This window comes from Streptopelia decaocto (genome assembly GCF_964273445.1).
Source record: "Streptopelia decaocto genome assembly, chromosome: 23".
Lineage (NCBI taxonomy): Eukaryota > Metazoa > Chordata > Aves > Columbiformes > Columbidae > Streptopelia > Streptopelia decaocto.
Window position 1 is genome coordinate 3080170 of NC_138678.1, and position 23779 is coordinate 3103948.

Here is a 23779-nt window from a genome sequence, read left to right on the forward strand (position 1 = left end):
GCTGAATTCCGAGGTGTTTTGGAGCACTGGCCGTGTTTTTCCACGGCTGCACAAGACCCCACTCGTAGTTGCCGTGAGCCCCTGAGCGGGTTGGGTGTACGCTGCTCACACAGTAAGCCTGGCTTTGGAGCAGGCTTAAGAGGCTCGCTCTTCCTTGACATTCAATACAGCATTATGAAAGAATGGAAATCATGTCACCTGTGATTACATGTGTGTATTTGTTCTCCTTTTCCTTTCCCTTTGTTTTAGGAGTACGGCCAACAGCCAAAAACTCAGGAAGGGGAGCTGAAAATCAGTGCTGTATTTTCAGTCAGTGGCAGTCCTCTTGGTAAGGAATAGGCAAGACTAACTTTACTTAAATCTGTAAAATATATCACCTTTGCAAATAGTCTTGCAGTTTGTTCTGCATTTTGTTTGCTATGTCTGATCCCAGTAGGAAGAAAAAAAAGTTTGTTTTAGAAACAGAGATTATAAAATAATTGTATTTTTGAGGCATAGGAAAATGGAATGTGAAAGGGATGTTGAAAGTGCATTCTCAGTCTTAAGAGGAGTTGAAATAATCTGCTATGCATAAAACCAGCTCAGGGCATATCTTTATGGCGAGTTCGTCTGCTATTTAATTCTCCCTTAGACCCTGACAACCCAAATGAAGTCATAAGCTTTGTCCTTGCCCCCTGCACAGAAGCGAATGATGTGTAATACATATATAACAGTTACTCTATGTTTTCTCTGTGTTGTTTTTTTTGTTTGGTTGTCTTTTTTAGCTCCACAGCTGTCATCAGGTTTCCAGCCTGCTGTGGCGTCCTCTGGCATGAGTAAAATGCTTCCCTCAGTTCCAAGCACAGCTGTTCGGGTTTCCTGTTCGGGCTGTAAAAAAATCCTGCAGAAGGGGCAAACCGCATACCAGCGGAAAGGCTCGACCCAGCTCTTCTGCTCCACACTGTGCCTCACTGGATACACCGCTCCAGCCTCCCGCCCACCAGCTCCTACCAAGAAAACCTGCTCAAGCTGCTCAAAGTAGGACAATGCTTGCATTTGTTCTAGTAGGAACATTACAGCTGCCGTTTTCATTGTTAAAGGGAATTATTCCACCTATCCTGCTTTCTAAATATTTTTTAGTAAAGACTCTGCAAAACAGCTATTTTTTCCAAGTTCCTTTTGAAAAGATTTAATGATACAACCTAATGTGTTTGTAGGCCACTCTAAAGTCCAGGTACAAAATGTTTCACAAAATATCTACTTGAGAATCGTACTTCTTACCTATTTTCCTAATAGGAAAAGAAAAAATCAAGTCAGGTACTTAGATCAGGGAAAAAAACAACCAACCAACCAACCAAACCCTCTTCTAGAGAATGTTTAGTCTGCAGAAACAGAAAGGACAGCAAGTTGACATGAAACTAATGTTAATTCTTTATCTGTTTTTCTTTTTTCCATAGAGACATTCTAAATCCAAAGGATGTAATCACTGCCCAGTTTGACAATACAAACGCCAGTAAGGATTTCTGCAGCCAGTCTTGTCTGTCTACATATGAACTGAAAAGGAAACCTGTTGTTACTATTCATACTAACAGCATTTCAACCAAGTGCAGCATGTGCCAGAAGAATGCAGTGGTAATTGCAAACTTCTTCTTCTTCTTTCCTTTAGATCAGGACAACTAGCTGTCTCAGAGAAGAACACACATATTCTTTCTATTCTTGCTATGTGTTCTTGCAGATCAGACACGAAGTAAACTACCAGAATGTTGTGCACAAGCTGTGCAGCGATGCCTGCTTCTCCAAGTTCCGCTCGGCTAACAACTTGACCATGAACTGCTGTGAGAATTGTGGAGGGTACTGCTACAGCGGCTCTGGGCAATGCCACGTGCTTCAGATAGAGGGACAGTCAAAAAAGTTCTGCAGTTCAGCATGTGTGTCAGCATACAAGCAGGTATATTTTGACAGAACGTTAAAAATACCTGTGATTAGATTTGGGGTGTTCTATGAAACACCCAGTGTATTAGTTTATTATTTCAGTTACTATCTTGGTCTAAGATATATCTTCTGTCCCTGGTGAGTGTCACGAGGATGGAGCCAGGCTCTTCTCGGTGACAACCAGTAACAGGACAAGGGGCAATGGGTTCAAACTGGAACACAGGAGGTTCCACTTAAATTTGAGAAGAAACTTGTTCCCGGTGAGGGTGGCAGAGCCTGGCCCAGGCTGCCCAGGGGGGTTGTGGAGTCTCCTTCTCTGCAGACATTCCAACCCGCCTGGACACCTTCCTGTGTAACCTCATCTGGGTGTTCCTGCTCCATGGGGGGATTGCACTGGATGAGCTTTCGGGGTCCCTTCCAATCCCTGACATTCTTTGATTCTGTGATATATGACCCTGGCAGGGATTTCTATACACGTTTTATATGTTAGTGATTAATTTCCAGGTTAATAAAAATATTAAGTTTCAAATGAATGACGAATTTCCGTGTTTCCCCAGAAGTCAGCTAAAATCACACCTTGCACACTGTGTAAGTCTTTGAGATCTTCAGCCGAGATGGTAGAGTGCACAAACACCTTGGGAAAAACGGAACTGTTTTGCTCTGTTAACTGCTTGTCAGCGTATAGAGTGAAATTGGTTACTTCTACAGGTAACTTTATCCTTTTCTTCAGAAGCATAGTTTAATGTAGCTCATATCCAGACTTAATTTGTCTTGAAAATTAAGGCAAATATTCTTTTGTGGGGGTTGTGGGTGGAAGGTGACTTTTTTTATTTTAAAGGAAGGTACTAAACATAAGGACTTCCTACCATAGATAAACCTAACAGTACAGCCATCTCAGCTTTGTTTTAGAGAACTTAAACATGATAATAAACCTTAAATCTACTTTCTGCTCTTGCAAGTGCAGCTGGTGGGTTTCCCAGCTGGAGAAATCCATTTCTGTGGACATATGCCATACCACTGCTGTGACATTTCTGCGCCTGTTCTCCAGGGTGATTGCCTTAGTTACCTCTGCCTAATGTTGCATTGAGCTAGGCAAACATCAGCTATTTTTCTTGTAAAACAGAAAAATGCTTACTGACATCCTAGGGATACTGGGAGATTAATGAAAGGATCTGGCAAACAAGAGGCACCGCAGCTGCAGTGTCCACTTCTGAATCTGTAAAACTTTATCTTGGGCTTCCGTGTGTATCTTGTCTTGTCATTCAGATTCTCTGGTTTTGTATGCACCGTGCAAAATTACCTGCGGTACAACTTGATGTCACATAAATCACTTTTTCTTCTCTGTTTTGCCCTCAGGTGTTCAAGTTCAGTGCAACAGTTGTAAAACTTCAGCAAACCCTCAGTATCACTTGGCTATGTCAGATGGGAGCATACGCAATTTTTGCAGCTACAGTTGCGTAGTAGCTTTTCAGGTGTGACTTCTAGGATTTCTTCTTAGCTGAATTAGTAGAATAATAAATCGATGGTGGGAATATCTGCAGCCCAGCCAGGCGTGGTGGTGGAGTTGCTCTTTATATGAGAGAGCAACTCCAATGTATTGAGTATTGTCCAGGCACGGATGAGGAGCAAGTTGAGAGTCTATGGGTGAAAATTAAGGAGCAGGCTGGCGAGGGTGATGCTATTGTGGGCATCTATTATAGGCCACCAGATCAGGGTGAGGAAGTTGATGAGGCCTCTACAGACAGCTGAGAGCAGCATCACAGTCACAGGCCCCGGTTGTGGTGGGGGATTTTAACCTCCCTGATGTCTGTTGGAAGGACGACTCGGCCGGCAGCCACAGTCTAGGAGGTTCCTCCAGTGCCTTGATCAGAACTTTCTGATGCAAAGGGTGGAGGAGCCGACTAGAAGAGGAGCACTGCTGGACCTCATCCTCACTGACAAGGAGGGTCTGTTTGAAGTGGTAAAGGTTGAGGGCTGCCTTGGTTGCAGTGACCATGAGATGGATGACCTTTCGAGGTCCCTTCCAGTCCCTAACATTCTGTGATTCTGATTCTGTGATTCTGTGATATTGGGTAAAATATGTTGTAATGTAAAATAAAGTGTCTTCCTCAATTTGTTTTCCTGCAGAATTTGTTCAACAAGCCCACAGGAATGAACTCTGCAGTGGTACCACTGTCACAAGGTCAAGTTATTGTCAGCATTCCCTCGGGGGCAGCGGTTTCGGCAGGTGGCACCACCTCCACGGTGTCCCCCAGCTCCATGAGCAGCTCGGCTGCAGCCGGGCTCCAGAGACTGGCTGCCCAGTCCCAACAAGTCACTTTTGCCCGCCCTGTTGTAAAACTCAGGTGTCAGCACTGCAACAGGTTGTTTGCAACCAAACCAGAACTGCTTGACTACAAGGTAATAATGACTGGAGCTTTTCTGGCTCGTATTTCTCAATAGAAGCCTAAGAAACTGTAGCTTATCTGCAGTGGTCTCTCTGTAGTGATCTGGTGCTTACTGTGACCTGGTATGGAGGAGTTTGGAACTGATTTTGGTATTATTTAACCATTACCAGAATTAATACTGATACTAGCTCTTTGATCTTTAAATAGAAAAAAAACCCAAAACACTCCAAAAAAACAAAACCCTATCATTACCTAGCTAGGTAAGCACATTCTTGATTCTTGGTCCCAGAAGTAATCCTTTTAGTTCCAGGACAAAGCACATTGCTGAGAGCTTTCTGCAGAAATTTGTGCTTTATTATAAAGCTAAATGGGGAGACTGACTGCTAGTGCTGCCTGTTGTTGATTTCCAAGAGCATGAACATCCGTCTGAGTTTTTATTAACAATAAAAACGTATTATGTGGGACGTGAAACACTGAACCCAAAACATTCTGGCTGTGTTGCAGGGTAAAATGTTCCAGTTTTGTGGGAAGACCTGCTGCGATGAATATAAGAAGAGGAGCAGTGTCATGGCTTTGTGTGAATACTGCAGAATTGAGAAAATTATGAAGGAGACAGTGCGATTCTCAGGCGTAGATAAGCCGTTCTGTAGTGAAGGTAAGAAGGGGCAAGACGGCGTCTGGGACAAATCAAGTCAGACGTGTTTTGCCTTAAAATTATTTGTAATACTAAGAAAAACCTACTTTTAGGTTAGAACACCATTTTTATGTTTAGAAACACAGAATTTGTTCACACTTTACGTTTCCGTGGTATGTTTCAACAAATTATTACAGACATAACTAAATACAAGAACCAGAAGTGCCGAGCAAATGTCATTTTGATATTGAAGGTTTTTTTGCTGTTTTCTCTTAGGTTGTAAACTGCTCTATAAACATGACTTGGCTAAGCGCTGGGGAAACCACTGTAAAATGTGCAGTTACTGTTTACAGACTTCCCCCAAACTGGTCCAGAATCACTTTGGGGGAAAAATGGAGGAGTTTTGCTCAGAGGAGTGCATGTCTAAATTCACGGTTTTGTTTTACCAGGTAAGCAATATTCTCACCCAGCATCCTCTAGAATATGAATGTGTTAGCAAAGAACCTTTGTACGTTAGGAGCCAAGTGAACTAGCTGTAGTTATCTTCTGTGTCTTGCACATATTGCACATGTGTGAGAGATGAGTAAATCCCTCTTAACTTTTGAGTACCAGTTCTCTATATAGAGAAAACCTAATATGGGTTGTGGGAAGACAGACACAATGTTCTGCGGCTTTGTGTTACACTGTAAAAATGATGCGCTCTTGACAGATTTCTGTACACTATATTGGCTGCGCGGGGTGCAAAGAGGTTTTTATATGATACTCCCTGTTGCTTTTTACAAGTGTGTTTAATTTCTCCCTCGCTCTGTTTTCCTAGATGGCGAAGTGTGATGGTTGTAAGAGACAAGGTAAACTCAGTGAGTCCATGAAATGGCAAGGGGAGATCAAGCATTTTTGCAATCTGCTTTGTATTCTGTTGTTCTGTAATCAGCAAAGTGTTTCTGACCCTCCAGCCCCAAACAACACAGGTAAAACAAGCTGGGAGTGGTATTGCCTTTTGCTGTGCGTGATAGTGATAGGAACTTTTATTTGGAAACTTGATTCAGTGAACTTTTTAGGATATATCTTCTACTGGGGGGAATTGCCCATTGCCATTGCATAGGCTCAGGTTTAGATCTCTCTCTTCCTTCAGACAATTTCAGACTTCTGCAGGTATGAAATGAGATTGTTCTTTAAAATCACAATCTAGGTTTGGTATATGAAGCAAACAAAAGCACTTGCTTTTCAGTCGCTTTCAGAAAACAAAGGCCCATTTTAGTGGGGTAAAATGTACTGATACCCATTAAAGACATGTTAAATACCTAGCTTGTGTCCTGTGCTTCATAACACATAGCCAGACATTTTAGAATGTTAATGTTCATTTAAGAAAAACAACAAAATGGTGAAATTAGTAGACTTAATGGTTGTAAATACAGACTTCCATATGTGCACTTAAAAGAGCCAGTTCTGTGTAGTCTGTAGGCATATGAAGAGGTAGCATTTCTGTGTCATTAAGTGTTGATTCTTGAAGTACCAATGCTGAGATCAATGTGCACTGTAGCTGTCTCCTTGTTTGTTATTTTAGCAGATGGAATGGGAAGGAGGGTGGGAATGAAGCCCACAGGAATAGGAACTGTGAGTTTCTGTAGGGAATGAAATGCAAAGGGAAGAAAGGAAGAAAGGCCCACAAAGACAGGAAGAGGAAGCGAGACAAAGGGCAGAAATAGCACTGATCCTAAAGAGGGGCATAATCTCCCACTGAGTGATGGTGACTGCAACAGTAAGGTACCCGACAAGCACTAAAGAATGTTAACTGAAATGTATAGTATGCGCCAGGCCACATTCAGCTCTGGAACTCTGTGCGCATCTCCTGCTTACAGCAGGCTTTTTCATTTGGAGCTAAATCGGGAGGGTGGGTGTCGTTTCAGAAATGCCATTTTGTAAATTATCTTATTGCTTAATTTACTTTTCTTCTGTTCATTGTGTCCGTCAAACCTTTCTACGGCACCAGCTTCCTCCTCAGGCCCCCCTTCTTTGAGAAAGGACTCAACCCCCGTCATAGCAAACGTGGTGTCCCTTGCGAGCACCCCTGCTGCCCAGCCCACGGTTAACTCCAACAATGTTTTACAGGGTGAGACTGCTAAATACCGTGTCTATATTTATAAATCTCTATTCTCGAACATTTATATTTGTTCAGGGACCTTTTCCACTGAGAATAGCCACTTCTTCATTATGCTGCATGTCAATGCAGATGGTTATGGTTTTGTCCTTCCTTTACCTAGGTATAAATAATGACTTAAATTTGTATACACACACCAGGGAATGGGGTTTAATGGGAATTCTTTTTCTTGACCTTGACAGAATATGGGTTATTTTCCTTGCTGGTAAATACACAGACTATTCTTGTATGGTTCTTTCTTTTACAGGTGCAGTCCCTACTGTGACAGCAAAAATAATAGGAGATGTAAGTTTTACGAGAGACTCTTTTTTCTCACTTTCGCCCAGATTGTATCAATAACAAGTAAAGTATCCAAGAATTTTTGCGCTGTCATTTTTGTAACTGCTTTTTCTGGGTGTTATTGGGATTTAAAATTCATCCAGCTTGCAGATGCCTTTTTAAAAATTATGGTATAAAAGTCTTTTTGTGTCCACTGACAGATTGATTAGATACGTTAAGACGATAGGAAGATTTTATTATGTAGCTCTCACGTTCTGGAAGACTGACACTCTTGCTTTTAGCTGAAGTGTCATTTATGGATTAGAGTACGAATTTTCCCTAATGAAACAGATCCTTATATTTGAATGCATTACTGGAAGATAGAGTTAGCAGGACTTGAAATTAGTACAAGCAGGAATAGTCAGTCTGTGTGTATTCAGGATGTGATACTGATATTGCCAGCATTTGTGTTCACTTTTAACTTCATTTTCAGTTGTTTCCCATCAGTTTACCGTGGGTTTGGGGTATCTGTATCAGCCAGACTCTTAGTCATCAAAAGTATCTTAACTCTTCTTTATATTCTTGCTGTCAGTAAGATTCTGAGGTCAAAAGTTTAGAGAGGTTATTTGACTAGAGAAGCTAGCCATTCTTGCAGATTTGTTCACTGCACTGTTAACAAAAAGCCTATTGTTTGATTAAAATAGAGGCGAAGACACCAAACGCATTAACAAGCTGGTTTTGCAATAGTTTTTAAGTTGTCATTCTTATCAGCAAAGAGACTTTTAAATTCTTCAACGTCCCGTAGTAGGGAAAAAATACTAATCTTATTATATCCTTCAAACCAGTACTGACTGCGCTCATTTTTATTGTTCTGAACAGGCTAGTACTCAGACAGATGCCCTAAAGCTGCCACCATCACAACCACCCAGGCTTCTGAAAAACAAAGCGTTGTTGTGCAAGCCAATCACACAGACTAAGGCCACCTCATGCAAACCTCACACACAAAACAAAGAATGCCAGACAGGTACGGATCTCATCTCCTACCCATTTTGTAAAATCCTCTATTGCAGCTGAGAGACTAATGTGTGATTTATGTATCAGAAAATATTTTTAATATTCTTCAAAACCTTAAATAGTTTTGAGATTGTCATGTGGTATTTTCCAAGTAGCAGTTTGCCTTAAAGATGTAAAACATTTGCTGTTCTTTGAAAGCCTCAGCGCTTCATGTATGATGAGTCTTGAGATTTGCTTTAACTCATCTTCAGCAGTTTGCGATCATCTTAACTGTGAAAATGAAGTGTAATAGAAGAGTGACATGCGAAATGCTACAGAGGGAACTTGTTTTCCTCAGGACAGGATTTGTGCTCTCACAGCACAAGGCACAAGAGCAGACTCAGAATCACAGAATCCCAGAGTGTCAGGGGTTGAAGGGCCCTGGAAAGCTCATCCAGTGCAATCCCCCCATGGAGCAGGAACACCCAGATGAGGTTACACAGGAAGGTGTCCAGGCGGGTTGGAATGTCTGCAGAGAAGGAGACTCCACAACCTCCCTGGGCAGCCTGTTCTGTCACCTCTGGAGTGTACTGGATAGTCATATGATTAAACAGTTTTTGCTTTGCTCTGTTTTTGATAGAAAAAGAAGAAGTTCAACCCCAGATCGTTGTGGTACCTGTTCCTGTACCAGTGTTCGTGCCAGTGCCCCTTCACCTCTACACCCAGTACACACCAGTTCCACTTGGGATGCCAGTACCTGTAAGTTATAGTTCAGTTCACTAGAGAACTGGTTTCCAGTCTTTAGTTCTGGTTCTACCAGCTTGTAGCATTGTTGCAGAAATGAAACAAGTTGTCCAGTCTGGACTTACTGTAAAATTAAATTTTGTAGTCCTAAAATGTATGTAAGATTAAATGTGTCTGCTGTTTCCCTTCATGCATTCCATAGGTACCAGTTCCCATGCTCTTCCCGACTACCCTGGATAATGCTGATAAGATCATTGAAACTATTCAGGATATCAAGGAGAAGGTTCCTGCGAATCCGTTTGAAGCTGATCTCCTTCAGATGGCAGAAATGATTGCAGAAGATGAGGAGAAAGAAAAAACACACTCTCATGGTGGTATGTGGTGTTTTCAAAAAGGAAACTAAATGTGGTGAGATGAAGGTCCTCTCATATAAAACAGAGAGAAGTAGATGCAGGGCCTGTGCTGGCTGCTTCCCAAGTACACATGGCATGTTAAATGGTCCTGTTGTCTTACTAACATCTATTTTCCACAGTGTTCATGTAGGTAAAGTGCCAGCCTAGACTGGGCTATAACACTTTTGTCATGTCCTAGCAATTTTGATGACTTACTCTTTTAAAACAAGGGGTCTTCTTGGGCCTACAGCTTACAGCTGAACTGTATATTCGGAGGTAATTTTGTTTCAGTGTACAATATTGTCTTCTTTGTTTTGAAAACATGTTTTAAGCATAATTTACTCTTCCTTCATAGTTCCCATCTCAGGTGCTGGTTGTACTTGCACCTTTCTGAAGCTTTTGTAATTTCACAGAGGTTTATCAGTCATTATTCAGTAGAGCTACGCTTCAGCACAGAAACCACATTAGATACCAAGCGCTGACAGTGCCTTAAATGTCTTTGCATTCCCTTTCCCTGATCCTAGGTGCTGGTTTGACCTTTGTTGACAGTAAAAGGTTGCTGGAGGTAATAATCTCCAGATCAGCACATCATGCATTAGCAGAAGGAGTCAAAGTCGAGAAGAGAGAGCTACCGCTTTACAAGAATATTTTCCTGTCAGGTTTTTTCTGGTGGATTCTTGGAGGGTGTTGCAAGTTAGAGGGTGTTGGATAGTGATCATCCCATGGAGTGGAACGAGCTGAAAATAAATGAACAAAATATCTTACGTGTCTACAGATGAGCCAAATAACAAACACCGAGGGATGGAAATGTTTGGAAAAGCAAACATGGGTTAGTTCTGTGTTTCTGTTTCTGCCGTAACAGCATGGCCAAGGTAGAAAGCTGTTAGGAGGGCTCTAGTGGAGGAGAAGACACATCTTGTGTGTTAGTATTATGACCTAGTTACATAGTTTTTTGGTATTCACAGTATTTTGTGTGAGTTGTGTAAGCTGTCAGTCATTTGTAGATACAAGTTTCTTTCTTTTTCTGTAGGATCTCAAACATCTGAACATGAACTCTTCCTGGACCCCAAGATATTTGAGAAAGGTCAGTTAGATTTATTATTGTTTTTTTGGCAAATGGACTTGGATCCTGCTGTATTTTCTCTTGTATACTCCTCTTTTTGTCTGCCCTTTCCTATAGCACGTGGTGTATCTGATCACTCTCTTTTCAGACCAAGGCAGTACCTACAGTGGAGATCTTGAATCAGAAGCGGTGTCCACTCCACACAGCTGGGAGGATGAGTTAAATCACTACGCCTTGAGGTCGAACGCCCTGCCAGAGCCAGACCCCGAGCTGAAGCAGTTCTCCAAAGGTGACGTGGAACAGGACCTGGAGGCAGATTTTCCATCAGGTCAGTGTAACGTGAAGAAAAAATGCATTGTTGTATAAAAGTACACACAATTTTCTGAGTAAGCGTTGTACCTTGACAACTGTAAGGTGTTCCGTAGTATCTAAGTGACACTTCTACCTGGGCTGTTAAATCATCTCATTAAACTCTTAATGGTGTTGATTTGACTTCAGACTCATTTGACCCTCTCAGTAAAGGACTGGGTTTGCAGTCACGTTCTCGAGCAAGACGGAGACACAGAGATGGCTTCCCACAGCCAAAGAGACGGGTAAGAAAACGCTTCTGGAATGCAAGATCCTTGCATTTGAAGCAATAACTTTATGTGCATGCTTATTCTCAGAAGAAAGAAAATACTGCTCCAGGGTGAAAATGAGAATTCGATTTAACTCTGCTGTGTATTTTTGCCTGTTCTGTTATAGGAGATAAGATTTTCTTTCCTCCCACTCTGCAACTAGGTAGAATAAATGCTCTTTTTAGTGCAGACCATTTCTCAAATGTGTATCGTTTCAAAAAAATGCAAAATAGATGTCCTTTAAGTAGTGGCATAATCTACAGGAAAGAATAAATTCTTTTTCTTGTGTACCTAGAGAAGAATGTATTTCTGTGCGTATTTATCACAGTGAGAATTATTGTATTTTGTTGCACCTTTTCTGTAAAATGTGGTTTTGTCCACATATTAAAGGTGCATATATATTCATTCAGATTCTATCATACGAGAGCAGGATGTTGTTATCATGTGAGCCTTTATATGTGAGAGCAAGTTAAGCATCCCTAGATGAAGAGCCTATTAAATATTGATTTGTTTTGATTGATTTGTTTGCCCGTAGGGACGGAAGAAGTCTGTAGTTTCTGTGGAGCCGCGGAATCTGATGCAGGGCTCCTACCCGGGATGCTCTGTTTCTGGGATGACCCTAAAATATATGTATGGGGTAAACGCCTGGAAAAACTGGGTCCAATGGAAAAATGCACAGGAGGACCAAGGGGACCTGAAGTTTTCAGGTAATTTTTTCTCTCTCGGTGGAAACAGAAGTACTTAGTTGAAGAGCGCTTGGCGTGATATGTAATTCACATAAAAATTAGGATTTGATATTACTGAGCTTTAAAATATTTTGTGGAATACTGTCATAGGTCTTGTTATGCATTTGAGAATCATAGCTATTACATTCCTAATTGATCTGTTACCTATTAAAACAGGCTCTAAAATACCAGATTTCTTTTCGGCATTACAAATGTTAGTCTTTCAACCTCCGCTTATGTTCATTTACATGTAGTAATTCACCTGTAGAAGAGATGCTTTGTGCAGAGCTTTACTGAACTATTACCTGGCCATAATTCTAAGTTGGCAACACCGACTTGGCTCCATCTTTTTCACAGAATCACAGAATGTCAGGGATTGGAAGGGACCTCAAAAGCTCATCCAGTGCAATCCCCCCATGGAGCAGGAACACCCAGATGAGGTTACACAGGAAGGTGTCCAGGCAGGTTTGAATGTCTCCAGAGTAGGAGACTCCACAACCTCCCTGGGCAGCCTGGTCCGGTGTTCTGTCACCCTTATGAGAGAAGTTTCTTCTCAAATTTAAGTGGAACCTCCTGTGTTCCAGTTTGTACCCATTGCCCCTTGTCCTATCACTGGTTGTCACCAAGAAGAGCCTGGCTCCATCCTCCTGACACTCCCCCTTTAGATATCTGTAAACATGAATGAGTCCCCCCTCAGTCTCCTCTTGTCCAGCTCCAGAGCCCCAGCTCCCTCAGCCTTTCCTCACACGGGAGATGCTCCACGCCCTTCAGCATCTTGGTGGCTGCGCTGGACTCTCTCCAGCAGTTCCCTGTCCTGCTGGAACTGAGGGGCCACAACTGGACACAATATTCCAGGTGTGGTCTCCCCAGGGCAGAGCAGAGGGGCAGGAGAACAACTCTGACCTACTGACCACCCCCTTCTAACCCACCCCAGGTACCATTGGCTTCCTGGCCACAAGGGCCCAGTGCTGGCTCATGGTCACCCTGCTGTCCCCAGGACCCCCAGGTCCCTTTCCCCTACACTGCTCTCTAATAGGTCATTCCCCAACTTATACTGGAGCTAACACATGCACAAAGTATTTCTTTGTCAGCGTAACTGTTTGCTGTAAGAAACATTATGTGCTACAACATTAAAAACTTAACACCTTATTTCTAGGCTTCACAGCTGGAAAGAAACTTGCCAGAATTGTTAGCCAACAGATAGGAAGTAGTTCACAAGTTTAGTTGTATGAGGTACTCCATGTATGAGAGAGAAGGTTTAATAGTTCTGCCCACATTAATAAGAAATGTGTGAAGATTTAATCTCTTTAATTAAGTTAATTTTTCTAATAATTTTCTTGGCCACAGTTCGCCCTGTGAAACTGAAGGAGGACATTCTCTCGTGCACTTTCGCTGAGCTGAGTTTTGGCTTGTGCCAGTTTATTCAAGAGGTGCGGAGACCAAATGGAGAGAAATATGATCCTGACAGCATCTTATACTTGTGCCTTGGAATTCAGCAGGTAACCCAGAGAATTAGTGTATTGCTGAGAACATACAAAACTTGCTCTGCTATTTATGCTTTATATCCATAGTCCCGTGTAGCTACTTCGATTTTGTAGAGGAGGCAAGAATGGCTTTTTTGTGCTTTACCTTTAGTCTGTCTTAATCCCATATTTGACTCATTTGTCTAGACCTCTTTATGATCAGAGTGAACAGGCTGCTTCTGCACTTGGGAGGAAGGTGGTGTGGAGGGCTAGGTGTTTCTACCTAGACACAAGTCTTTGGGTTTGGTACCTTTTTGATCCTTTTTCATGTATAGGAAAGATTTGCTCCTCAGAAATATTTGGTTTATGATGGAATATTTTAGATCTAAGATAGAAGAACATCATGCAACTAAAATATGAGTTTCCATGGAAGAGGTTACCCAGCAAAGACTGAGCGACATCAGTGGCCAGGCAGATGCCTGTTTTGTTGGCAATATTTACAGAAAAAACTCAAACAATGGGAATAATAGCATTGTAGTTAAGAATGCTAAGCCTATATCTATTGCCAGGAGGTATTACCATGTGGAGTTTTTTACTCTGTCTTTTATAGACAGACCTTTTTCAAGAATATTTAACACTTAGAGGATGATGATTTTTCAGAAAACAGCTGCCTAGATCTCTCATTTCAAACTGGGGAGGTCCCAGTCCCTGCAGCACATTTGATATCTTACCAAAGATTTCAACAAAGTGTTTTGGACCATAAGACACTGGGACATAAGGAAAGAAAATAATCTGATGTCCTGTATCTTCTCTGCATTGTTATATAATCTCAAACTGTGTGTCTTCCTTTTTTTCTCTTGTAGTACCTGTTTGAGAATGGTAGAATAGATAACATTTTTACCGAGCCCTATTCCAGGTTTATGATTGAACTTACAAAACTTTTGAAAATCTGGGAACCTACAATTCTTCCAAATGGTAGGACAATTATTTTGTTTTGTGTAGCTGCATGACAAAGCCGTATTATAAATTACTATTTTCTCAATGCCACGGAGAAGCACAAGATCTGAGGCATTCCCACTAGTCTCCTCTTTCTCCACCATGTCATTGTTTGTGCTAGACTAGCAGCATGGATTTCATGTCTGTCCATCCCAGTTACAGATTACACTTCAATATATCTTTGCCTCTGATCAACCTCTCGACTCCTTTGACAGAAAAGCTTCCCATTCCATTAGTCAATATGCTAGTTCTCTCAAGTTTTACCTAATCTTTTTGAATACAGGTAGCCAGGATTGTATGTAGTATTTGAGATGAGTGACCGCAAATACCATGTACGGTTGCACTGGTATTTCATTTAGAAAATGAACTTGTTATTTAATACAGGACTAATCAAATTACTTATAGGCTGCTGCATACAGTGATGGGGTTTTTTCACAAATCTCTTATAAACCTCCATATCTCCTTTTCCTGACTGACTTAGGATAATCGCAATTTGTATATAACAATGGTAGATTTTAAACTCATGCTCCCTGTCTTAGGAATTATACATTTTGCAGTTGGCTGACTGTGGTTTAATACAGTGAAATTAGAACTTAGTGAGATTCTGCTCGTGTCCGCAATCTTCCTTTATATGCTTCTCTCCATTCTTCAGGTGTTGGAAGGTCACGCTGTTCCACAGCTTGGTTCTCCACGCTCCCTCTTATGTTTGTGCATGCAGTGTTCTTGGTTTTATCGGAATTAAAATTGCTCATGATAGGTCTGAATTTGATCTGGTATGCAGTTCATTCATATAGAAGGTTAGCCGAAAGAGAACTTACACGCATCTCTGGTGAAATCTGCCTAGTTACTTGTACTCATTTCTGCCTTCCCACCCTGCTCATGTACAATGTTTTCATTGCTTTGGGAAAATTGTGCAAATCTGCTGGGTTAGACACAGCCCGTAAAAGCTGTTCACTTGTAACTGAGTGTGGAGACAGCCCTAAAATTGCATCAATAACTCTCTTCTTTTTTCTTTGCCCATTGTTTCTAGGTTATATGTTCTCAAGAATTGAAGAGGAGCACTTGTGGGAGTGTAAACAGCTGGGTGCATATTCCCCTATTGTTCTATTGAACACACTTCTGTTCTTCAACACCAAATACTTCCAACTAAAGAATGTCAGTGAGCACCTGAAACTATCCTTTGCCCATGTTATGAGACGCACCCGAACTCTGAAGTATAATACTAAGATGACATATTTACGTTTTTTCCCACCCTTTCAAAAACAAGGGGTAGAATCGGGTAAGTGAGCACTTTCTGATCATCTGAATTTTGGCAATCGTATTTGGACTGTAATCTCCTTTCTTTTTAAAAAGAACTGGGGAAAAAATATACACTAAGCAGGGCTATGAATATTCTGCTTTACCAAGAAAAATTACATCCTCCATATTTTTCTGCGAGATATTAGTTGTCGTGGTTTTCTAGAAGAGGAATGGGCTGTGGGCAGCCTGTAGCATATGTGATCTTTTGCCCATCCAGCAGATCAAAGCAGTTGACCTGCATGGGAGAAATAATACGTTCAAGCCATGTGTTTCTGTCCCGACACTCGGTGCTGGGCTGGGGCTGATTCTCGAAGCTGCTGTTTTTCACTGAGCTTCTGTGATGCCATTTTTGTGTATCCAGATAAATTATCTGTAGGCAAAAGGAAACGTGGTGAAGATGAGGAGATCGCAACGGCAGTGGAAATGGCTGAAAATACGGATAATCCCCTGCGATGTCCAGTCCGACTCTATGAATTTTACTTATCAAAATGGTAAGTGACAGAACTTGATTTTTGATCCGTATGTAGACTAGAGCAGGCATTTGGGCAAGGATCCTGCTCTGACATTGTGTTCCTTGTGGAAGAAAGTAGGAAAAGTGTGAATTAGGTAGAAGTGCTCATAGCTTGTGCCTGCTGAAATGTGAAGTTAACTTTTATTTGGGAGGTAAGGACTGTATAGCAAGGACATAGATATAAATCATTTTGTCTCCCCTGTTTCTATATAAACTTCAGTTAGTTCATTGAGCAGGTGGAATACGATGTTCTTCTCTCTTCAGAGAAAATACACATGCAAAATGAAACAGCATCTCATTAGTGTCAGCTAAAACTCAAATAAATCACCCTCAAAAATGCACCTACTGAGCTTACTACAAATGGTCCCATTACTTAGGGAAGGCATGCCTAGCAGCTGGCCAGGCTCTTTGTCTTCCTCTTCTTACCTTCTTGTCTTCATTTGCATATCATTAGAAGCTTTTGGCTGTCCTTGGGCTGGGAAAACATTTTCCTGCTCCTCATCATATATCAGAGCTGAGCCCCTGCAGTGGTGCAAGCAGCAGTAAAAATTCAGTTTGCTGTTTAATGGGAATATTCCAAAGCCAGGCTTGCTTTGTTTCTTTATAAGCAACTAATGCTAAGTGACCTGGAAACAATTTAACTGTTCCTTAAGTTGAAGGGGGAGAAACCAGATCACTAACAAAAATATTTTAATTATGCTGTTTAAATCACTGCGATGTTGTCTCAATGTAACTTTTGTTTTATTTGCTGTTTCTCCGTAGCGTTTTGTGAGTAGGACTGTTCACGCTGCCTCCTGATTACGTGCTCTTCCTTTCTTTCCATTGACAGTTCTGAAAGCGTGAAGCAGAGAAGTGACGTGTTTTACCTTCAACCCGAGCGCTCCTGTGTACCCAACAGCCCCATGTGGTATTCCACGTTGCCAATAGACCCGGGAACCTTGGACATCATGTTAACGCGGATTCTTATGGTGAGGGAGGTACACGAAGAACTTGCCAAAGTCAAATCAGAGGACTCTGATATTGAGTTATCAGACTAACTTGAAGTGGGGTATTTTCCTTTGAATACACATGAGAAGCACCAAACTGTGAATACGTCCAGCCTTTGGAAAATGTGTAACAAATAAGCCAAGACAATGTCACGTGCAGGCGCATTTTGAACCACAGTAGATGTACGAACTGGAACTGGAAGGAATCAAGCTGTGTAAGCTGCAAGAAACAACGTCCTGTGGCACCAATAAATCCTCTGAACAAATTCAAGATGAACTCACCTATTTGAGTGGTGCATAAATCCTTTCTCTGTTTGGGATTTTTAAAAGTCGTGAGATGTTTTTAAGGAAAACAGTTGTGTAAAATCTACCATAACACTGTTGGGCATGGAGAGCTAGACTGTGGCTCCCGCGGCCTCTCAGCCCGCTGGCTGGCGGTCCGCGCTGCCAAAGAACACGTGGAGATCCTCGAGCTCTTCACAGGGACAGGACAGAAAGTGGTGGTATTTAGACAAGCAGACACCTTCCATTATAAATACACGTACATGTGCGCTTTTATAAGTTTTTTCTTTTGAAACTGGGATCAAATGTTTGGAAGGCAGAGGCCGCTGGCGTGTCTGCAGGGAAGCTTTGTGGAGGGACAGCTCTGGCTGCTGTTAGGCGGGCACACAAAGCCAGAGTCTAGCTCTCGGTCCAGGCTCACAGCAACACTGTCGGTCTCGCTGTGAAGAGGTGCTGTAGGTCAGAGTTCCGAGCGATCATGTTTCTGGGTATGTACAGGAGAGCGGCTGTTCTGGGGTACGTGCAGCAATCCCTTCCCTAGCCCGGTAGCTCTGCAGTCCGTCGATATAATCTAGCAAATACTGTGGTGCGCGGAAGTTTTTCTTTCCCTTAAGGCAGCTTTCCTTTCTCCTCTTCCCCTACTCCTATGGTTTGGGTTATTTTATAAGGCAAATCCGGAGGGCCTTGTCATTTCAAAAGATAAAGATCCATGCACTCTCTCTTACCGCCTTTGCAACGACAAAGGATGCAGTATTACTTCTGACAATGGAACTATGGTAGAAAATTACCACGTTTTGTCCCACCCCACCCAAAGAGACTTAGTCATAGTGTTGGAAATCGAAAGAGAGGTTTTTTGAATTATGTTTTTTTAGGCTTGGCTGTTACTGCATCTTTTTGAGGATAAAAGCTCCCACATTGTGTTTAGGGGACAGGACATTATCAAATACCGTCTGTATCTCTGTTTTCTCAAGCTATAGATGTGTGTTTCTGATGACCAGTGGTCACAAATCCATTTGAAACACAAACTATTTTTAAAGAAGAGACTTGTATGGTTTTTATCTCGCTCTGGTCAGTTAGCCATCTTCTGTCACAGGGGTCTGGTGTTTGATCTTGTCACTAAAATTTCAAGAGATGAAAATCAGCAGCCTTGAACTCTATTATTTCCTTTTTTGTTTGTTTGTTTTGTTTGTGGGGTTTTTTTAATTATTTTTTTAGCAGTAACTAAAGTAATTTAACAAAAATAAAATCCAAAAGTAGTCTATTGACGTTGTGTACTCGGTAGTCCTGTCCCTGCCTGTAACAGATTTCACTGATGTATTTTTTAATACAGAAAACTATGTGAAAAAGTAAACCTGCCCCTGGTTCTGTCTGATCAAAGCCCACCTGTGTCTGTCGTTTCTGATCAAAGATGCTGCTTTGTCCGTGGCCTGGGAGCCGTTCTGGCCGTAATCCGGACCAGGGACCTGCCCAGGCTCAGTGCTGCTCCTTTGGGCTGGTTTCATGTTCTGTGAACACCGACCTGGCCCTCCCCAGAGTTATATTAAAGTAGTGAAATAGCAGGCACGGATTTGGGTTGGTTTGCTTTGCATTGGGGCAGCTGATGGACCATTTCAGGGACAATAAAACTCTGGAAAGATGAGCATGTAGGGTTGTGCTGGTTGCAGATGTGCCCGGACCCTCCATGGCAGCAGCGCTGGGGGATCCAGGGATTTCTGTGTCCGTGGGGAGCGCAGCCTTGGGGCTGACATACACCACCACAGCTGAGAAATATTCCTATAGAATAAAGTAGTGTATTTGCATCTTCTGAGCAACTGATTTTCCTTTCTCTGAAGACCCTCACTCTTGTCTGTGAACACTTTCACATATATTAGTTTGTTTTTTTTTTTTTTTTTCCCAGGCACTTGGAATGAGATATTTGCCATTTTATCCTTTCAGCAAGGAAATGTAAATCACTTTAAGCTTGATAGGCTGAAAACAAAGTCGTTGATCATTGTGCAAACTTCTTTTACTCAGAGGCTCTGAGATAAGAAAGGTTCAGTGCAGTTCAATGCTCTAATGAACAGGAGTAGCTTTAGTTTCAGTTTCCTCTGGTCGGGTGTGTTGACTCGGGGAATTGCTGCCTGGCCTGCCTGGAGTTCACAGGGACTTACAAGATGTATTACCTTGAAGGATTAAAATACATGTATAGATTACACACACACATAGGATCAAAGTTCTGAACATGTAGACAAAGTTATTTATATCAAACATAATCTCAATTGTGTTGACCATGCAGCAATGTTTATTACTTTAAATATTCTTTTGAGGAGAAAAATTGTGCTGTAGTCTCAGTGTGGACAGAGAAATGACAAAGATGAGTGTGAGGAATAGAAATAGAAGATGGTGCTCCCTGGGTTTCCATGGTGGCTCCTCAGAGACTTGGAATGAAACAGCAGCAAAGTCCCTCATTGGTGTTTCCCCAGGTGTGCAACCAGCACCGGTTCAGTGCCGGGGTCCCAGAACTGCCTCAGAACCTGCAAAATCTTTGGATTTTGGTAACAACCTCAGTAACTGTCCTTAGTCCCTTGTGCAATAGTTTCACTGTTGTCTTTAAAAAGAAAAGAAATGGAAAAAACCACTCGTGTATAAAACCCTCGCAGTGCTCTTCTCAAACCCCCAGCACTGTGCCCGCGGTCTGGGCTGCAGTTTGGCTCCCATCAGCACAACAGGTCCCCTCCCTCTTTTTCTTCTATTTTAAACATTCCTAACTGAGCAGAGGCAAAATTAAGGTTTGCTGCCTTCTGTTTCCCAGCTCTCATCTGCAGGGTGAACCCCGGTAGCACCGGCAGAGCTGAAGAACAAATATACAACAGCTTTTCTACTTTTCCACTGTCACCAATAGATTCTGCGGCCATGGAGAGCGCTGGCGCTGGTCCAGGGAGTGCTCAAGGCTGGAGGGGGATGTGAGTCATAGAATCTCAAAGGAACTCAGGCACATTGGATTCCTCCAGCCACACTACTTACATTTCCACTGGACATAATGTTCACTAAGCTAATGGTTTTTCACCAGAGAGATGTTTTTCAGTAAAGCAAAACCTGAAGTAGCTTGTGGCTCACTTGGAGGGAAAGAGGGAGTTTATTACAATTAAACAGTCAAGCCTAACAAAGCCTCAAACACCACATCTCAAAATGCGCCTCAAGTGCACCATTTAACGAACCCAAATGCGGTCCAGCTCCCCGCTGGTCAGACTTGTGGGTGGCACCAGCCCCACGAGCCGCAGCTGGTGAGCCTGGGGGTTCGTGGTTGACCGAGATACGCCAGCAAATCCCATACCAAGGGTCTTAGATCTACAAGCCGTGGACGTTTTATACTCTCTTCTACATATTTACACCACAAAGCAAGCCAGAACAATTTGGAAAGGTGTTTTTGACCTGCTGCAAGCCCGGCTTCTTCCTTTAAGAGAAGGATGTGGTTGATAACTCTCAACTTTCTCCCCAATTAAGCATCTGACTCTATTATAGCCCAGGATCCAGAGTACACGTCACGTCACTACTGTTGTATAGATGAAGCCTTATGTTTGTCCCTTGCCCGTCTGTACCTCGGTTGTACCCACCTGTAAATTGGCCAGACTTTCCTACCTCGTTTGGGCATTAAGAGGCTAAATTCTGTAGGATGCTTTGCAGCCCTATGATGAAAGGTGCTATATAGCTGCAAAGTGTTACTTCAAGAGACTTAAATAGGTCACCAGTGCATCATAACCTATATTAAAAAGACTTTTTCTTATATGAGAATTTACAGAGTTCAATGTATGGTATTAATAAGTGAATTATTGAGACCCCCCCCAAAAATAGTTTTTGTTTGAATCGTATCTGTATTCTGGAAAAGTGATTAAAAACCTTTAACCTTAATAAAAGAGTACACCCTCATTGCCTGTATGATGTCTGTTCCTGGGCCACCGTGAACCCCAAGGCGCTTGACGGGTACGTTGGCAGCGACCACACACCAACCACCACAACAGCCCCACCTGCAAAGCACCTTTATTGGGCTCAATCCACTCATTGCTCAAGGAGATCTGCAGCTCTTAGGAGGGCAGACGAGTCGCGGGGGGGTCTGCAGGGGCTTCCCGGCTCTGGCCTGGCCTGGCAAGAACCGTGGGCGCTGGCACCTCCTTGGCATCACTTGGGAGTGTTCCTCTTGAACAGCGTGGCACCAGCTGCTGAACCGAGCGTCCCCAACCCAATTTTGGTACCAAGAGAGCAACCTGCAGCTCCTGCAAAGAAAGAAAGAGGTGTGATGCTCCGGGAGCATGGATGCTGCCTGCAAAGGGACTGAGCACCGGGCAGCGACAGCCAAGGAGCTCTGTGAACTGTGCCGGCCTGGAGCGGCTCTGCTGCCCCAGCGCAGCCTGCGCCTCCCGGTGACCGCAGCCGTGTTCTCGGCAGAAGAGCAGACACCCACCTGCACAGCCCCGACGCCCGTGGGTGCCCTACCCCGGCAAGTCCTGAATGTTCCCACCACATTGCGGATTTATCCCTTGGCCACACTTTTGGGTGATTCAGCCCACTGACGGGTTCGAGGGCTGGTTTGGCTCTACAGCACGTAACCCCACGGAACCCTCCAGGGATGAGCCCAGTGCAGCTCAGCCCGTGCCCTCCCCGCTCACCGATGGACTGCAGCACGGCCACGCTGCTGCCGGCCGCCACTCCTCCGCCGTTGGCGATGGCAGCTGCCGACATCATCTTGGCAGCCACGGACCCGGCAGCGATGCCAGATGAAGTAAAGCCCAGCGCACCGACGGCCATCGGGGTGCCAACAAGTAACAATCCTGCAGGGAGGACATGGTGGTGTCAGTGCGGTGTCTGGGACCCCCATGTCCCCCTAACACCAGCGCCAGATCCAGCCTCCCAGAAAGGACAGAGGGGTCAGAGCAGGGAGTGCGGGCTGTGGGGTGCAGGGACGGGGACACCCCATCCTTGGGAGGAGGACAGAGCCGTGCCGGGCTGCAGCAGTGGGTGCAGATGGATTGCCAGGCACAGGCCAGCGCGACCCCCTCCCTCCCAGCTGCACCCAAAGTCTCCCCAGCAGCCGCAGCCCGCCAGCCCGGCCGGGTCCCCAACTGCCATCGGGGAGATGGGACCGCCAGACCCTCACCTGCTCCGAGAGCCGCTCCAACGGTCATTCTTGCGATGTTTTCCATTGCTAAGAAGGAAAAAGGCAGGAGAGGGGGTCGGGCAGGAAAGCCGTTCTCGGACGGCCCCGCTGCTCCCGGGCCGGGTGCGGGGGGAGAAGGGGCAGCCCCGGGGTGCCCAGTGCCCACCCGAACCCGCTGGACCTACCGGCTGCGCTGCCCGTCGCCCTGAAATGACGGCGGAACCGAAACAGTCCCGCCCCGGCTCCCCCTGCTGGGCGCATCAGGACCGGAGGAAGAGTCGGCGCTCGGCTTTGGGACGTGTTTGTTCGCGGGGGTCAGATACAGCGTGGGGGGGTAGGGGTGCACGGGAGAGATGCAGGGGGTCCCAGCAGACAGCAGTGAGGGTCCCGGGGGGAATGTGGGGGCTCACATCACGGCAGCCCCAATGGCAGCCCCGATGAGAGTCCCGATGGCCACCAGGGCAGCCCACACAGATGTGCAGAGTTCTGCCATCTCTGGGGAAGAGGAGCAGAAATCAGCCCGAGCATCGCCAGCCCCTGCATGGGGCCCCACTGCACCCCCATAGCCCGGGGGAGCACCCCAAGGAGGAGCAGCCCCCCACCGCACCTCCCTATGGGGCCACACCAGGTACCCCAGAGTGGGTGGGACCCCAGGGGTCCCCACTGCCATGGCCACCCCAGACCCCCTCCTTGCTGCCAGTACCATCCAGGGAAACAGAAACATGGGGTGCACAGGGGTGACCCATGGACCCCGCAACACTGCACTGGGACCACTCACTGAGTGACTTGGCTGGGGCCATCGCCTTCCCAAAAGCCACGCGCCCATCCTTGACAATGGCAGACAGAGACAGTGTGGCGGCCAAGCATCCGTCTACAATTCCGAATTTGAAGAAGCCCCAAAGGTGCAGATCTTCCGGCATAGTTGTAGCGATCCGTGCAGTGGAGAGAAACAGTGGTGAAGCTCCCACGGGCACATGTGTGACCCCAGGCTGCAAAACCCTCATTCCCATGTCACTCCTCCCTCACACTACCCAGGCACCCACAGCCACCCCCCCAACCCTATCCTGCCCCCCAAGACCCCCCGGCCACACCACAAAAGCAGAGACCCTCATTTCTTCGCATCCCAGGACTCCCCATCCCCTCTGCCAGCCCAGTGGGGTGAGCAGCTCCCACTCCGTTCCCCCCTCGGAAAAGGGGCGCTGTCCCCAAACACATATCATGTCACCAAC

At 44.4% G+C, this 23779-nt stretch overlaps 2 protein-coding genes across 8 annotated transcripts in view; one reads left to right on the forward strand and one right to left on the reverse strand.

The window, feature by feature from the left end:
• Positions 1–21325, forward strand: part of LOC309449531 (zinc finger MYM-type protein 4) — a 34903-nt gene extending 13578 nt beyond the window's left edge. For 4 of the 7 annotated variants that reach the window (XM_082071723.1, XM_082071726.1, XM_082071727.1 and 1 more), the window contains 24 exons: positions 250–328; positions 765–1017; positions 1437–1611; positions 1715–1927; positions 2469–2619; positions 3268–3383; positions 4039–4311; positions 4803–4953; positions 5209–5381; positions 5750–5900; positions 6923–7042; positions 7338–7375; positions 8228–8372; positions 8982–9100; positions 9288–9459; positions 10508–10561; positions 10689–10868; positions 11039–11133; positions 11693–11864; positions 13230–13381; positions 14209–14320; positions 15372–15620; positions 16002–16131; positions 16981–21325. In XM_082071723.1, coding sequence (XP_081927849.1) covers positions 250–328; positions 765–1017; positions 1437–1611; positions 1715–1927; positions 2469–2619; positions 3268–3383; positions 4039–4311; positions 4803–4953; positions 5209–5381; positions 5750–5900; positions 6923–7042; positions 7338–7375; positions 8228–8372; positions 8982–9100; positions 9288–9459; positions 10508–10561; positions 10689–10868; positions 11039–11133; positions 11693–11864; positions 13230–13381; positions 14209–14320; positions 15372–15620; positions 16002–16131; positions 16981–17188 — 3681 coding nt within the window. In that variant the 3' untranslated portion in view covers positions 17189–21325. Of the gene's footprint in view, positions 1–249; positions 329–764; positions 1018–1436; positions 1612–1714; positions 1928–2468; positions 2620–3267; positions 3384–4038; positions 4312–4802; positions 4954–5208; positions 5382–5749; positions 5901–6922; positions 7043–7337; positions 7376–8227; positions 8373–8981; positions 9101–9287; positions 9460–10507; positions 10562–10688; positions 10869–11038; positions 11134–11692; positions 11865–13229; positions 13382–14208; positions 14321–15371; positions 15621–16001; positions 16132–16980 lie in introns of those variants that run through there. The other 3 variants (XM_082071724.1, XM_082071729.1, XM_082071728.1) reach the window with 3 other exon arrangements.
• A 93-nt stretch (positions 21326–21418) lies between these two features.
• On the reverse strand, positions 21419–22826 carry LOC309449532 (interferon alpha-inducible protein 27-like protein 2A). Its single transcript, XM_082071730.1, has 4 exons — positions 22736–22826; positions 22551–22598; positions 22063–22224; positions 21419–21669 (listed from the first exon to the last, which is right to left on the reverse strand). The coding sequence occupies exons 1-4, from the start codon at positions 22809–22811 to the stop codon at positions 21575–21577; spliced, it is 381 nt and encodes a 126-aa protein (XP_081927856.1). The 5' UTR covers positions 22812–22826; the 3' UTR covers positions 21419–21574.
• Between the last annotated feature and the right edge of the window lie 953 nt (positions 22827–23779).

Excerpts from the sequence above, each read along its gene's own strand:
- LOC309449532 (XM_082071730.1), bottom strand. The coding sequence starts at position 22,811 with ATGCGCCCAGCAGGGGGAGCCGGGGCGGGACTGTTTCGGTTCCGCCGT. Across the intron at positions 22,599-22,735 it reads GGCGACGGGCAGCGCAGCCG|CAATGGAAAACATCGCAAGA; the intron begins GTAGGTCCAGCG and ends TTTCCTTCTTAG. Across the intron at positions 22,225-22,550 it reads TGGAGCGGCTCTCGGAGCAG|GATTGTTACTTGTTGGCACC; the intron begins GTGAGGGTCTGG and ends TCCTCCCTGCAG.